Source organism: Sceloporus occidentalis, unplaced genomic scaffold (genome assembly GCF_023333645.1).
Source record: "Sceloporus occidentalis isolate IW3139 unplaced genomic scaffold, rSceOcc1.0.p SCAF_4, whole genome shotgun sequence".
Lineage (NCBI taxonomy): Eukaryota > Metazoa > Chordata > Lepidosauria > Squamata > Phrynosomatidae > Sceloporus > Sceloporus occidentalis.
The window spans coordinates 112,818,431-112,835,094 of record NW_028316984.1 but is presented as its reverse complement, the minus strand read 5'-3'; the positions used below and the strand labels follow the sequence as shown (position 1 = coordinate 112,835,094).

General features: G+C 43.2%; 1 protein-coding gene across 2 annotated transcripts in view; it reads right to left on the bottom strand.

Moving 5' to 3' along the window:
- LOC149314514 (metallophosphoesterase MPPED2-like) overlaps positions 1-11,505 on the bottom strand; it is a 186,066-nt gene extending 174,561 nt beyond the window's left edge. The window contains exons 1-2 of one of the 2 annotated variants that reach the window (XM_089523477.1): positions 11,123-11,505; positions 2,788-3,031 (exon numbers count right to left, since the gene is read on the bottom strand). In XM_089523477.1, the coding sequence (XP_089379603.1) occupies positions 2,788-2,915 (128 nt within the window). In that variant the 5' untranslated portion in view covers positions 2,916-3,031; positions 11,123-11,505. Of the gene's footprint in view, positions 1-2,787; positions 3,032-9,240; positions 9,342-11,122 lie in introns of those variants that run through there. The other variant, XM_089523478.1, reaches the window with a different exon arrangement.
- Positions 11,506-16,664: the final 5,159 nt, after the last annotated feature.

Here is a 16,664-nt window from a genome sequence, read left to right as displayed (position 1 = left end):
CTGCGGCATGCATGAACCCTATTACTTTCAATGGGGCTCGAGCATATGCAGGGGGGGGGAATCCGGAACGGATCCCCCGCATTAAAAAAAGGGTGCACTGTACTTGCTGACCACGGTTTCTGGAGATCTCCCATTCATAAGGTTGCCATATGCCAAAGCCGACTCAACAGCAAACAACAGCAACAACCCAAAACAGCATTGTAGAGGCCTCATTCTTAGGAGAGAACTGGGGAAGAAAAAAACTTAACGCTTTCATGAGCGATTATTTTTTTCTGTTGAACTCACACCCTACTCACAAAAATGTCTTTTTCCTCATAGGGTTTTGGTGGCACTTTTTCTGAACACATATATGGAACGCCACAGAAGAAAATGCAGCTTTTAGCAGGCAGGAAAGAACTACAATAGGAAACCCCCTCTCAGTTGTCAACTTATGTGAAAGCACTGTTATACACAATCGCATTCTAACCAGGATAAAATATTGCAGTACAGATAGCACATGTGCATATTATGTACTAAGATAGCTATAAATCAAAGTAGGCAAGTACTGAATCACAATGCATGAATCCACATCAACAGAAGTTTCTTTTTCTTCTTTTTTATTTATTTTTTTGCTCTGAGGAGTTTCAATATGCCAGGGTCCTAAAATTTCTCTTCTACCAGTCTCCAGTACTAAATAGCACAGATCAACTCCAGCTGTAATTTCCAAAAGCACAAAGCTATTACACAAGACAGTGAATTATTGTACTGTGCACTTGAGCAATGAAAATGGACTGATGGACAGATGCAACAATCATCTAAAAGATAATTGTTATCTCAATCGTCTGGGATTCTTTCCTCCCTATTTCATCGTTACATAAGCCATGTAGAAAGGAAAACGTGAAAAGGATCCAGGCCAGTGGTTTTCAAAAGGTGAGGTGGAAACCACCAGGGGTGGGGGTGCAGGAGTTGCTCAAGGGGGTGCAAGACGTCTTCCCAAACTTTTTATGTGTAAAATTTACACATTGAGTTAAATATTCAATTTATTTAAATAAAACCATTCTAATTTGGACTCAGTTATTTCCTTATAAAATGTTAAAATATAAATATACATGAATGTGCAAATAAAAATACTCACACTAAGTAAACAAAATATTTTATTCATATACTATGTCGAGGGAAGAGGGCATTACATCCACATGTATATGTAAAGAAGAATCCCAAGGGTAAAAAGTCTGAGTACTAATCTTAGGCCTTTTTTGTTCTGAACTATATTCTCTGGCACTGCCATCATACATAAATGGCTCAGACTGTATTTAAAATTCACAGAACTTTCACACAGGCTTTAAAACAATAAATACCCCTGACTGCATACTTATTGGAAAATAATAATTTATATATATTTTTTTACTATTTCATGGTACTATTTAAGTGATTAAACATTTGTGCATGTTGCCTTTTCATTCTGCTTAATGGCGAGATGTACACCATTTGAAGGCTAGCACATCACTCCCAGTTCAACAGAAGTTAAATGGGAAAAGAATTAACCTTATATAATATTTTGTATCCTCAAAATAAATCTTGTCAAGAAAATCCCATATGTTCACCTTAGTGTTGCCAAAGTCAAAAAGGACTTGAAGGCACACACCAACGACAACATCTCTTAGCAAGTACAGTTCAAGATAACAACATGCATTAGAATTCATATAATGCAAAATCTGATCAACCCTATTGAATAAATAACCCCATCCATCTAGAGTTTAATACTTAGTGCTTTAAAAACTGTGCATATAGACACTCACTTTGCCTCTATTAAGTACTCTCTATCATCAACTGAGCTCTCCAAAGCCTCAATACCAAAACATAGCAGGCCAGGAAAAGGACCTTTTGCTCTGCCTTTGTTGGTTTAAGTTCAGGCCATAAACATTATTTTAATGCAGTATTTGTATTTCTTGGGACTAACAGTTTAGCAATCTTGAAATCCTTTGTCTTTCTTGTTGTAAGAGGAATGCAGCATGCGGCACACACTCCCCTTACAACAAGAAGGACAAAGGATTCAGTGATCAGGAGACAATTAGTCCCAATTAGGCCTATTTCGCAGCTGAGTGCAGAAGGGTGGGGGAAGGGTGCTCACATTTTCAAGAAATATGTCCCTCTGGCAAGTTCCAGTGAAATCAATAAGCTACAAGTCTGTTAGGAGGCCTACAGCACACAAAATCACACTGAGGCTTTTCGCAAGCCTCTGACATTTGGAACCCATTGAATTCTAATTTGTCTGATAAACCATGCAACAATTTTTGGGGGTGGGGGGACTGTCACCTAGTTTATAGTAGAGGATAGCAATAATTCTGCTAATGCCAAGTCTGTCATCAGCTCATGGGTGGACAATAAGGACTTCCAACCCAAAATCCATACTGTCTTCATGAAAACACGCCTACTCTTATTTTTAACGTTTCCTAAAGCATCTAAGAAGTTTGAGAGCATTATCACAATAAATGTTAAAATAATGGCAACTTCTTTTTAAAGTCCTAATTCTTGGTTTTTCAACCCTCACTGTATAAAGCCACTGGGTTAACAATCTGAAAGAATTGGCCTGTCCCACTGCTAGGTCATAAGTGTACAATATTCTATTCAAAAGAAAACACACGTTGCCTCATTTGCCTTCCCATAGTAGACATAGACTGTACAATGGCAGCCAAATTATGTGGACAAAAGGCAGATAAATTTTACGACATTCCATCTGGTGATCTAATTGCAAAATAAGTAAATAAAATTTTAAAAAATCAAGGTGAATGCACTCACAGTACTTACATGTGTACATGTGGAGGCTGGAACCTGCTCTGGTTAATGTTGTAATGTGTGAATGCCTGGGTTGGATTTGAACTGTATTCATCCACTGAAATGGTAACTTTGCCTTGTGAAGGAATTCCATGAGCCATGCTTCCTCTTTATAGACATGAGCAGCTTACAACTTTCCAGAGCAAAGGATGGAGGTGAACATTGTGTTTCAGCCGACGTTGCAACTTAAAGATGTCCTTATGAACTCTGTAGACTTCTAGAAAAGCAGAATATGCAGAGACATTAATCAGTTTTAAATTTCTCTTAGGAATTAGGCTCACTCTCACGTCTCATGATTTCCTAAATGCTATATCACTCTTTAAAAACAACCAAGTTCTATGAGTATCAACTTGTAAGTAGACAAAACTGCACTACATTTTGGTGACAGCAAGCCGATGGTCCTAATATTTGTAAATACAAGCAGCAGGGAGGAGGCTAATGTGGATCAGTGATGGAGTTTTCTGGAACAAGTAGCACTTTAAATAATGTTATCTGATTTAACACTTTGGTTTATATAGTATATTCAGGCATAGTAAAAATGTGTAAATTATTTTATTGGAATATTTCTAAAAATGTAAATGGAAGAGAATATATTTTCCTTGTACTGAACAAAAATGTCTACACCTTAAAAAGCTTTTTAGGACCCATTCTTAAAAAGAGCTATACCTGATATATCAAGAGATTGACTTTCTTTTGCTGAGGTATCTGCTTCAGTGACTCATTCTCTGCACTACCTATCAGTTCAATTTCAAGTTGAGAAAAATCTGATTCAGTACAACTAGCTGAACGTTCTATTTCACTAAAGGATTAATTGCAGTACAACAGTACGGTCAACTACAGACAAGTAAGTGGGTGGGTTTTGTGAAAAAAATTACAAGGAAAAATACAGCACTGGAAATTTCTCCATGGAATTTTCATGCTGCCTTACACCTCACATCTCTGAGAAATAACTCACAACACTCAATGAGAGGTGTGCATGTATGACAAGCACAGAATATTGAAAGAATGGCATAACATGTGACAGGTCTACCCTGTCCTCTGGCAGACTGATCGGAACTCTGAATGTGAATACTCTGTGACACAGCAGTTTGCGCCAACTCCAATTCTTATGTCAAAGTACTATTATTTTATATTAATATGTTTCAAGGGCATTTTTTTTTAAAAAAGCTTAATCTAAAAGACTCAGTTTTTAATACCAACTACTTTAAAGGAGCAGTTGGCAGAACTGTGCACTATTTCTGAAATTTTCAAGTTGCCTGTTGACTTATAGTGACCTCATGAATTGCATTGGGTTTTCCTAGGCAAAGCATACTCAGAGGTGGTTTTGTCTGGCAAAATTCCTCTGAAATATAGTTTACAGCAACTGGTATTCATTGGTGCTCTTCTATCGAAATACTACCCAGGGCTGACTCTGCTTAGCTTCCAAGAACAGACCAGACGGTTTCTTTTGCTAACCCTTATACAAGTCTATAAATAATAGCTCATTCTATTCATTGCACACAAACACAATATTCCAATTAAATCATTTCAAATCCTCTCTTATACACAAAGTTGATATTTTAGTAACATTACAATGTACACATATTCACCTTTTTACAAGTTCAGCCCTCACATAATGAATCTATAAATATAGATAATATATAATATATAAATCTAGCACATAGCAACACTTGCAATAGTTCTAGTCACTCCACCTCAAGAAGTGCATCATAGAACTGGAAAAGCATACAGAAAAGAGTGATTTAAATTATCAAGATGTGGGAGCATATTCTGCACAAGGAAAAAGCTAACAAGGCTGGAGCTTTCTGATTTTGAGTAGGGTAGCTGACAAAGACATCCAGCCCAAGGATTTAGTTAGACCATAATGAATTATATGAAAAATGGTTTTTAAAAAACCTCCCCACTTCCATAATATTGAAATTCAGGGACACTCAACAAAATTCACTGGCACTGAACTGAAAAGAGAAGAATTACAGATTCTTAACACAATGCATTCCTGGACTCAAGGAATTCACAATCATAAAATGTAGTAACTGTTTCACTAGTGTGGTTTTTTTTAAAAAAAAATTAGACCAGATCATGTCTATCAATTACTAGTAGCCTTGATCCCTAAACAGAGCATCCATATCCAGAAGGTGTACACCCCCATATATAGATTCAGGGAACAAGCAAGAGGACTACCACCATCATGGCTATCACCATAGTCTCCCTCTTGTAAGTATCCAGAAGCATTTAGCAGCTCTTTGATAAAGAATGCTGGACTGGATAGACCTTGGTAAAATCCATCCATACAAAGATGGACTCCTTTCTATTATTTTATATTCCATCCTGCTCCATCTATTTTAAAAATTAACATAATAAAAAGGAGTTTAATGAACAGGCATGAGGAAAATGCATCACCTAGTTTCTCATTCCCATATTTTAAAGAATTATTCATCCTAAGCAAGCATTTACAACTCTTTACACTGTAAACCAAAACTGTAATTTATTGCTGTGTGCTACAGTACTTTTCATTGTTTCAGCTCAACTAAAAATTCTATTCATTTATGTCACTTCACGTTACACATACACACACATATTTGCTCAAACTGAGGCACAATTGGTTGTTGGTTATGAAACATTTCTACTCATTATATTGCACTAAATTGCCTTCTCTTGCCCAAATTTCTCTGAATAAACATGATTAAGACTAAGTCTTCCTAACCCAACATGTATATACAGTAGTTGAGACACCAAAAAAGCTATTATCCTAAGGTACACATATTCCCCATGTCCCATATATCTTTTATATTCCCTGTTACAGCTTCCACCTTACCACAAGAGCGATTCAATATATGTAGTTATTCAACATTCACCTATAGTCTAAGAAGGTATACAAAAGATAAACAGAATAAGCACAAGCCTAAAAGACAGAACTTTGCTTTGAATGGTAGAAAGAAACTACTGTATATACTCATGTACAAGTCTAGAATTTTTAGTCAAAGAATTGACCCCAAAAACCTGAGTCGACTTATCCAAAAGTCAATGTAAGTACTGTATTTTAACTCTTATTAAAAAAGAACCATGGGGAAAAACAAGAGTGTATCTGCCCTGGAATACCCCCCTTTGCTTTCTCATCCATCCAGCCTTTAATGTGAGCATAAACAGTTATGCCTGCTGAAATTTTGTAAATTCCTTAGCACTGTTTTCCTTTATTTCATCGTTTACATCATTTGTTACATGCCCCTAAGTTTTACCCTCAACTTATCCACAGGTCATATGAAAATCCATAATTTTTGGCCCCCAAACCTGTCCTCAGCATATACATGAGGTTGACTTATATTCAAGTATATATGGTAAATCCTTAACACCATCAAAATCTTTAGAAAAAAATCACAGAGGGCACTGTTCAAGATGAGAGACATTTAAGCTTTTGCTTGTGATTTCATCCTTAGCCTTTTAGGGTGTGATTAATATAATCATGGATTCTCAAACTATTAGCAAAAGTGGGTAAGACCAACACATTGTGTTTCATGCAATGATGCTGTATTGGATCTAATCAGAAATACAGTTTGTTACATGTAAATTCAAGTATGTGGCATTCCTACTTTGCATTTAGGTAAGTTGTGTGTCTGGGCAAGATGAACTCTTGCTGAACACAAAATTCTATAAAAGGGCCTTTCAAATGGCAGATGGGCTCACATAGGCAACTTATTTTATTTTACAACTTCAGGCCTATGTATTCTTCCATATGTTAGACAGGTTAAAGAATCCCACAACATCCTTTCCAAGAATTAGGGTCAGCTTTGCCTTTACCACACATGTTAAGAAAAACAAGCCTGATGAAAGAAAGTTAAGATCTTTGTGTATTGGTATATTTAAGAGACAGTGTTCTTGGTCTTTGTTTCAGTATCTGACTGGGTATAAATAGACACATAATAGCGCAGAGGATAAAATTGCCAGAGTAAGATTCACGAGTCAAATCTTTGCCCAGTTTGTGGTGTAAGATAACTGCCTACAAATTGTAATGAAGAAGCTTCCATATCAACTTTGCAGCTGTTTCCTTAATTTCACCCACAATTATATTTTACTGTTATTTTGCATAACAGTAAAACACAACACCTGCTTCCAATTGCAGTTCTGTTGTGAAGACTGTAATTCTCTTTTGAGATACTAACTATGAAGACAGTGTGCAGTGTGGAACTGCATAATTGCACTGCACTGAAAAGTAAATACAAATGAAAACATCTTCCCGTCGGAGAAATGAGTGTCATTAAAAAAACGAATGTTAGCCCTCAGAGCTTAGAGATGGAGCAGGGAGAAAGAGAACTCACTTTGTACTACGAGAATTTTAGCTCTAGCATAGAGGCTGAAATGGCATGGCCGTATTTTTTTCTTACCCAAATTCTATTGGGTAGAAGGCAACATTAATGAAACACAGTTTGATCTTTCTTTTCACTCATATATATATATATATATATATATATAATCCACAGTATTTTCATCAATCAACTACAAGCAAAAGGGGGGTCTATTTTATACTCACGGGGTTTACAAGGGGGAACTGAATGCACAGAATAGAAAATCTGTAGTAAATCTATGTTTGTATTGTAGAATATTCAAAACTATGCAATAAAAATTAAATAATTTAAAGCCAAAGAGTATTGATACTTCTATGAAGTTCAATTTCTCCAATGCATTTAATATGAAATACTACAGAAGCATTCTAATCTATGTAACTTTCTGTACACAAGTGGCTTTTAGAATGTCAGTCAGTGACTATCAAGATGGTAAATAAAGGTCATATATTACGTCTGACTAGTGTGCTTCTATTAATCTTCCTTTTATTTTATTATCCATTTTATTAGTTTGCCTTTAATGTTTTTCTAGTGCAGCTAGACTGCTCTCATATCAGAAGTGTGTGATTATGATCTGTGTTAATGAAGAGCTCTTTGAAGAAAATTTAAAGACAGAAGCCAGATACTTCAAAACTTTCACAAATGTATATTAGCCGCTTCATGAGGAATTATGTTCCCGATCTGCCATTCTTCTCTTAATAGAAAGTTTTACAGATGCACAGTGGTACAAGAAAATGTTGAGCACCTTACCTCATTTTAACATGATGACTTGAAAGAAATTTTGTAAGTATCACTTAGTATCTAAATATAAAACAAAATTGCCATAGAATTCCAGTAACCGTCCTACAAGAATACTGTTGATTATTTCTGTACAATGCCAAAATGCCACAAAGACATATGAATCTATTCTTACAGTCTGAAGTCTGTATAAAGACACAAAAGTGGAACATTTATTTTCATTTCATATTTGGCCTCCCAACAAAAAGCACTGTATTTCTGATACTACAACATCACCAAACCTTTTCAGAGACAAGAATGCTGCTATGCCCTCACACAGTAAAGCAAAGCAAACTAAAAACCAAACAGATCATTGGCAGTAATATAAAGAGAACCAATACTAATGGCCATGTGGGGAATGGAGAGACCCATCGCTTTCTTTCATCATCTGAAGTATAAGGATTTTCTCCCCACTTTTAACCAGTTTTACTTGGACAAAAGGCACAAGTTCCTAAAAAATTAAAAGGGGGGGAAAGGTTTAAGCAAGACACTAATACTAGCCTGCTCACAGGTTGCTGTCAGATATCTGTTACTCTCTTTTTGACAGAGCAACAATGGATACAATGTGCCATCTGATTCATGTTTATTCTGAATTAACTCCTGCTGTTTTCAATGGAGCGTAAGCACAGGGCATTTTTTTAAAAAAAAAGTTTGTATGACTGCAGCCTAAAATAAACACGAACAGCCTGAGACACAAGTCGACACACTCTTCCCTGTCAGCAAGCCTTACTGAGTCCATGGGACTTGAAAGCCTGGGCTTGAAACCCTGGAGACTGCACCACAAAAGTTTTTGTGTGTACCTTTCCTCAGTGCCTTCTAGCACCAATTGGCCTCGTCTCCGATATTAAACTGGAAAAATGACAACTTAATCCTTGCTTATAACCCTTTAATCCAATACATATATATATATATATATATATACACACACACACACACACACACACACACACACATAGAGAGAGAGAGAGAGAGGGTGTGTGTGTAGTCCTAAAATCCTCATCATCCTCTTCAGGTATGAAAGGGGACGCCAAAAAGTTACATTTTGTTGACCACCAAAAATCCCATCTCCAACACGTGTTCCAAATGATACCAAACCTATTGTCCCTCCCTCACACACACACACACACACACACCCAGGAGGCAGACTTGGGGACCCGCTCCCTTTGCAGGTGAAAAGCCTTCAAGCAGCCACCCTTCTGGGGCCAGGCTCTCTCTCTGTCCTTCTTGCTCCCCTCGGGCAGCTGGGGCTCAGGCAGCAAAGGCAAGCCCAGAGGAGCCCGGAGAGGGGCTTCCTCCAGGTGGCACACACTACCTGCTGCTGGCAGTCCCTCCGTGGCCCTCGAGAGCGGCGTCTGGGAGGCTTCCCTTGCCCTCTCTTGCCTGGCTGGCCAACGCTCCGGCTGGAAAGGGGGGCTGCGCTCTTCTGAAGCCGGGCTGGGACTCTGTCTCCTTCCTCCCTCCCTCCCTCCTTCCCTCCCTCCCTCCTTCCCTCTCTCCCTCATTCCTTCTTCCCAATGCTCGCAATGATTGATCACAATCAGTAGCCAATAGCTTTGACACCCCCATCATCCTGCCCCCCTTCTTTCCTTCCTTCCTTCCTTCCTTCCTTCCATCCATCCATCCACACACACAGTTTTCTAGCATCTCCCGCCCTTCCCCCCCTCAAGTCCTTCATCCCAGTCGCGCTCCCTCTTCTTCTTGCCTCTCCATCACTTGCTCAAAACTCCTCAGCCACTTCCCCAGAAAGCCATCTTTGCTCCCCCACCGAGTCCCCTTCCCCTTCCCCTATTTGTTGTATTTCCCTCCCAAACCTCCTTCTCCTCAGTGCGCGAATGGCGGGGATGCCTTTGCGCGCCAAACTTTCCATCCCTCTTCGCCCGCATCTCCCCAAGGACCCAGTCCTGGGCTCCCCTCAGCCTCCCCCCAAAACACACACAGAAACCCCAGGAGACCCCAAGCCCTTTCCTCCCTCGAGCAGGAGGCCAGGGGGGGAGGCAAGGGGCAGAAAGGACGATCCCCGACCCTGTGCCTTAAGACATGGGCTGCTTCACCTTTGCATTGCCTTCCTCACTTGTAGGCTTTCTTTTCTAACCCAGCCCCCCCCCCCAAAAGGGCCCTCTCCTTTCCCCTCTCCCCCAGGAAAGGCCCAAGGGCTGCCAGAGGGGCTTCAGGCCTCGAAAAGGTCTTCTCCAAGAAGCTTTGGGGGAAAGAATGAAGGCGGGTGGGAAAAGAGGGATGGAAAACTCCAGCTGGGGAAGAGGCAAAGCAACCCGGGGCGGTTGATACTTTTGGTGGGCATTGTGGCCATTAGTATTATTATTTGTTGTCCTTATTATTTGCACGCCGTCCTCTCCCTTCCCCCCCTTTCCTCTTTTTCCCTCCTTTGGGAAAAGTGGGGGGAAGGTGGCATGACTGTGGAGGGAAATGCCCTTTGGAAAGGCAGGAGGAGGAGAAGCCTTCACCCCGCCACCTTCCTCCTCCTCCTCCTCCTCCCATGTTTCAGAGGGGGTTGCTTCCTCTCTCTCTCTCTCTCTCTCCCCCCCCCCCCTTCTTCCTTGAAAGCCTGGCTGTACTTTGCATTTCGCTGCCCTGGAGCTCTGGCTGGCAATCCTCCGAGCAGCCCAGCCAAGGCAGCCTCCTCACAGAGAGAGAGAGAGAGAGAGCCAGCTAAGGCAGGAGAGGGAGAAAGAGCACAATGCTGCTGCTCTCTTTGGCCTACTACCCTCCACCTCCTGCTCCTTCCTTCCTTCTTTCCTTCCTCCGGTCGCGCTCTCTCACATTATAACGCCGATGCCTCCAGTAAACAGCCTGCGAAAGCCACCAAATCCCGTCCCCTGTCCCCCCCCGAAAGCCCCTTCTCTGCCAGGAAAGGCCAGGGAGGAGGGGAGATGGGGCCACTGGGAGCAGAGGGGGAGGAGGAGGAAGGCAAGGGGGGAGAGAAGGCAGCCCCTCCCCCCTTTGCCCCCTGCAACCCGACCCCAGGGCCAGGCTCCTGAGCCCCAGCCTTGTTTCCCCGCCGCCGCTTGCCCTCTCTGCTCCTCTCTGGTGCATGACAAGGCACCTCTAACCCAGGGCTTTGTGTCTTTGCTCTCTCCGAGTGCCTTGCCCTTCGCTTCCCTTCCCTCCTCCTTCCTTCCCCGCAATCCTCCTCCTCCTGATCCCTTCTTTCCAAGCGGGAGGATGGGGTGGTTTACCTTGGCTCCCTCTCTCTCTCTCTCTTTAAAAGAAAGAAAGAAAGCAAGCAAAATGTCCTGGAGGTTGCTGCTGCTATGATTCCTAGGGATGCCTCCCCTCCCCTTCAGTCGCGCCGGTGCTGGGGAAGGAGGCGATCCATGAGGTGAAGCCGGAGAGAGGAGGAGGTGAAGGAGGGAAGAGGGAGCAGACAGAGGCTGCTTCGTGGCCAAAGGTGGAGGGACGGAGGGCTGGTGCAAGGCCGGGAGGGCAGCACCTTCGACCCGCCAGGCTCCTTCCCCGGAGCGCCAAGGAGAAGGTGGCAGGCAAGGAGGAGGGAGGAGAGAGAGGGGAAGGGAAGGGAAAAGGAAGGGAAGGAGGAGAGGAGAGGGCTGGAAAGAGGGAAAGAAAGAGAGAGAGAGAGAGAGCCAAGGAGGAGGAAGAGAGCGGTGCAGTGAGCGAAGGCTGCCACTGGGGTCAGGGAGCAGAGCACCAGGAAACAGGGCGGCCAAGGCGCTTCCCTCACACACACAACACACACTCACACTCCACACACACAGCTCCTCCTTGCTGCTTCTTGACTTCTCTCCCCCCCCCCCCCCCTTCACCAAAACAAGCAAGCAAGGAAGGAGAACATCCCCCTGGCTGCCCCGATCTGGAGAAAAATAATAATCATTTGCCTCCCCCTGAGAGAAAGCTGGTTGTGGTGGTGGTTTATTTTAAGAACACAGCCTGGTGTGTGCCATGGTCATCCTCAAGGGTCCCTCGGTGTCAGGCGCATGGCCTTGCAGTGCATTGAATGGATGTGGAGAGGATGAGGAGGGCCTCCTATGTCTGAAGCGGGGGGGGGGGGTCTTTTTAGGTTAGGGGTTGTGCTCCTTTTTTTCTTTTTTGAGGACGCCCCCAGCTCTTCCTGACTGACTGCCTATATTTTAGAGAAAAGGTATAAAAATGTGTGCAGAAGGATATGCCGTTCAAGGATGAGAAGGGGATATTGTAGGGAAATTAATGCCCAGCCTAGATCATCTTTATGGGAAATGGTAGGCGTCCCATTCATAAATACATTTGTAGGGACGTTCTTTGGCATGTTGATATACGGAGTGTAAGATGGGGTGGACACCTTCCAAAATTGGAGCCTTTCAGACATTTTCTATTAGACAATTGACAATTCCACAAAACCCAAATTGTTAGATAATATGGGGTTCAAATGCTAGCACAGAGGTTTACCACTAAGAAAACGTGGCAATTTTGGAGAGAGAGGAACAAGCACACACTTGTGATATGGATCATTTCTACTCTCTGTTGATGGCCTCCTCTCTCACTAATGAAACAAGAAGATGTTCACAATAATTCACAGTCTAACTAAGCATGTTTAGTCCAAAGTAAGTTCTCCTGTGCCCCTTGGAGCTTTCTTTCTTGTAAATTGTGTAGAACATTGCAGACAAACACACAAACTAGTCACTAGAATCAGTCCGCCAAATCAGGGGGGGAGTGGGGAATGGGATGCAAAGAGCACATCCACGATACCTGAAGGGAGAGAGAAACAAAACAAACCAGAACAGATTGAAGAAAATAAAGGAAAATACAATATGATCTTCTAACATATTAATAAATCACAATAAATAACAACAATAAAATGTGCCTATCCAAACTGTTTCTTTAAAAAAAATCAGTGGGATAACTTGCTTGTGAGGCTAAAATGAAAGACACCCCACACCCTCCAAGGCCAGGTATGTGACACTAAACCATAAAACACAAGTTCAGTTTGATATCTGAATCAAGCTACTATTTCCCCTCTAAAAGAGCTGGACTGAATGCTTGCCCAGCATTAGCTTTTTCTAAACATGCTGTTCAGGAGCTAAGTTTATTTGGGAAACACGCAAAACATATTCAACAAGATGTAGCAACCAAAGAGATATATGTGTACAGCAGAGGTAGCAACACTGTTTTCAAATCACTTTCAGGTCTCTTAAAAGTTATTGAGCTAAATCCAGCTGTTAGTCCCAACTAGAACAGACCCACAGAGGCAGTGAGATTTACATAAGTGCTAACTAGCCCTTCCATTATTAATTTAGTGGATATATTCTAGCTGGGACTCCAAGTGAGCAACAGGCCATTGTCTGGAGTGGATGTCAACCCAAAATGCACTGCTTTCTAAAGGAAATACTAATAATGTGGGCGGGGAGGCACATGTACCTTCAAGTCCAATGTATGGCAACCCCATGAAATTCATAGGGGTTTCTTAGGCAAATAATCCTCAGAGGTCATTTTACCAGTTCCTTCCTCTGAAATATAGCACATGGTATTCCTTGGTGGTTTCCCATCCAAGTACTGAGCAGGGTTGACCCTGTTTCATATCCAAGATCAGACAGGGTCTGGTTTACATTAAAATAAATAGTTGTAAATGCTCATGCTTTGTTCTTCAGATACGTTGTTTTAAGTTTAAATGGAATGCACAAACAATGACAGCGAAAGGGCCAATGCTGAAGGAAATTAACCAAAATACATGGTTGAATATTTTGTATAGTACCTAATAGCAGGCTAAATGGTATTGTTTTGGTGTATAATTAATATATTGCACAAGCTACAACTGTACGATCTATAACTATTTTATCCATAACCAATATTGGAACAAAAAAATCACAGTTTAATGAAGTGATTATTTGAAGGCTATTGAAGAAAAAAGATAATACAATTTGTGCAACCTCCCCCAACATTTATTGTATGGATATTGCTGCTTTTTAAGAATTACACTTAAATCATCTTTTTTCTTCTTCTCCTCCTCCTCCTGCATGATTTTTAACAATTTTGCCTGATGAAGAAGCCAGCAGAGCTCCAAAAGCTTGAATTATATATTTTGTGCATTTTTGTTTGGCCCAATAAGGATACCACAGTTTTGTGGATTTTGGATGTTGTTGTACCATAGGTAAATGGGTACAGGGCATAGTCTGGATCTAATCCACAGAGCAGATCTTCAGAGCAGATGTATGCAATATACTTTTATGCAACTCATTACTTCTCAGCAAACTTGGCATACTTTTATTGTGAAGACATTTGGCATATTGGAAAGTTAAATATATATTGATTGATTTGTTGATATTAGATTAACAACTAGAAACTCAAATCAGGTTGAAGCTAGACAATGAAGACAGAGAATTATTCTTGTATAGAAAACTGCAGGACCAGAAAAACAGGCACCTGGAAGAGATGGATAAGGATTGGGGTTAGTGAAATAATTATGCTGATGCTCTGAAATGCTGTGTTAGAATAAAGCAAACTTTCTGTATGATAATGTAAAACTAGATCATGTTTCCTATTAGCAGCTAAACAGTGCTGTAGTTGTAGTATGTCTTCCTTTATTATCCTGGTTGTATTGTACGGATTACTACTGTCTTTGTTTGCATTATTTCTGTATTTGTTTGAAATACTGATGTTGGATGGCTTACAGATTTCTGTTCATTTATCTTTAATTATCATTTGCTACCTCCCGGTGGTGTCGGAGGTGCGCAGCTGCCCCGGGAGTGCCGCCCACGGACTGCAAAAGGGGACCGTTGCGGGACTCTTTTCTTTTGGCTTGCCTTGGCGTTTTGCGGCAGCTGGGGAGGGGCCCTTTAAGGAACATCTGGGGGGAAGGCAAGGAGGAGGCTCACCAGGTGAGAGCGGGGAGCATAAAGCCGGGCGTCCGGACCTTCCTGCCACGCCCCCTCCGCCTCCTCGCAGGACACCGCCGCCGCCAGAGCCGCGCTTCTGCCGGGCGGCCTCCTCCCGGTGGTGTCGGAGGTGCGCAGCTGCGAAGCTGCGCATCGCCCTGGGAGTGCCGCCCACGGACTGCAAAAGGGGACCGCTGCGGGACTCCGCAGCGCTACCACCGCGCAGCTGCGCAACTGCACAGCTCTATCGGGCTAGGGAGGGTGCGGGTTAGCGTTAGAGCAGAGGATGCCTGAGGTGGCTAACCTCTGCTCTCTGAGTTGCTGGAGGAGGGTGGGGGGAGGTCATGGATGCGGGGGATGCATGGGCTGGGGAGGAAGGGGATAACATCGCCTTGAGCGGAGCTCCTATTGAGGTTGTGTGGGGCAGGGGGAGGTATGGCGGTGGGAAAAGGGACTTGCATTCCAGGGGAAGGCGAGATCGATGTGTCATATCTATCTCTCCTTCCTGTCCCCTTCCCAACCTAAGGGACCTGAGGGTCGCTCCAACCGTGCCACAAACCCTGTCGCTGCTCCTGTGCAATGCCAGATCGATTAACAACAAGTCCCACATCCTCCACGATCTGCTGGAGGACCAAGGTTGCGATCTGGCTTGCATTACCGAGACCTGGCTTGGGCCTGAAGGGGATGTTGTGTGGGCTCAGGCCCTGCCTGCCGGGTTCTCGGTGAAGGACCAGCCCAGGTTAGGTGGGCGGGGGGGGGGAGTGGCCTTGATACATAGGAACACTGTGTCCCTCACCAGGAACCACATTCGTCAGACGTCCTACATCAAGTGTATGTACCTGACCCTAAAAGCGAAGGACAGTCTCGGGATTCTGTTGGTGTATCGGCCACCCCGTGCGCTAACGGACTCCCTTAACGAGCTGACACAGCTGGTCGCTGAACTGATGCTGGAGACGCCCAGGCTACTTGTCCTGGGCAACTTCAACATCTCCCTCACGGCCAGCTATGTTCCACCCGGTGCAGCTCGCGAATTCATGGATACCATGGCAGCCATGGGCCTGTCCCAGCTGATTTTGGGTCCCACGCATTGTGCGGGTAATACTCTTGATCTGGTCTTCTGTTCGGATGCGGAAAATCCGTGGGCGGAAATAACTAATATTTCCCCCTTGCCATGGACGGATCATTTCCTGGTTGAGGCAAAAATCAAGGTCTCTACCCAGATCCCTCCCGGGGGTGGTGGACCTATTAGGATGGTCCACCCTCGAAGGCTGATGGAACCCAAAAGGTTCCAGGAAGCCCTAGAGGGATACATGGTTGGAAGTGACGGCGACTCTGTTGATGCCCTGACTGGTATCTGGAATACCGGTCTCTCAAGGGCTATACACAGTATCGCTCCCAAGCGCCCTCTCAGACCCGCTTCCAAACGTAAGCCCTGGTATACGGAAGATCTCCGGGCAAGGAAGCGGGAACTGCGACGGCTAGAGTACCGTTGGCGGAAACACCTTCGCTTAGACGACAAGACTCTCCTAGACCAACTGTTAGTGGACTACGGAGAGGCAATACGAGCAGCTAAGAATTCGTTCTATGGTGCTCGTGTCGCGTCCGCGGAGTCGCGTCCAGCAGAGTTGTTCAGGGTAGTCAGGGAGCTAACTCAGCTCCCTCCTGCCCCGAACCAGATCCTTGAACCTTCTAAGGCCTGCTGTGACCAATTTAACAACTTCTTCGCGGATAAAACTTCTCGGATAAGCGAAGGTCTTGACGCCGACATTCTAGCAGAACCTAGGCTAGAGGCATCCAGAGCCTCCGTGGACTTTGTTAAACTGGATCAGTTTGAGTTGGTAAGTACCGATGATGTGGACAAGATCCTCGGAAGTGTTCGGAAAACGACCTGCTCTCTCGATCCCTGTCCCTCATG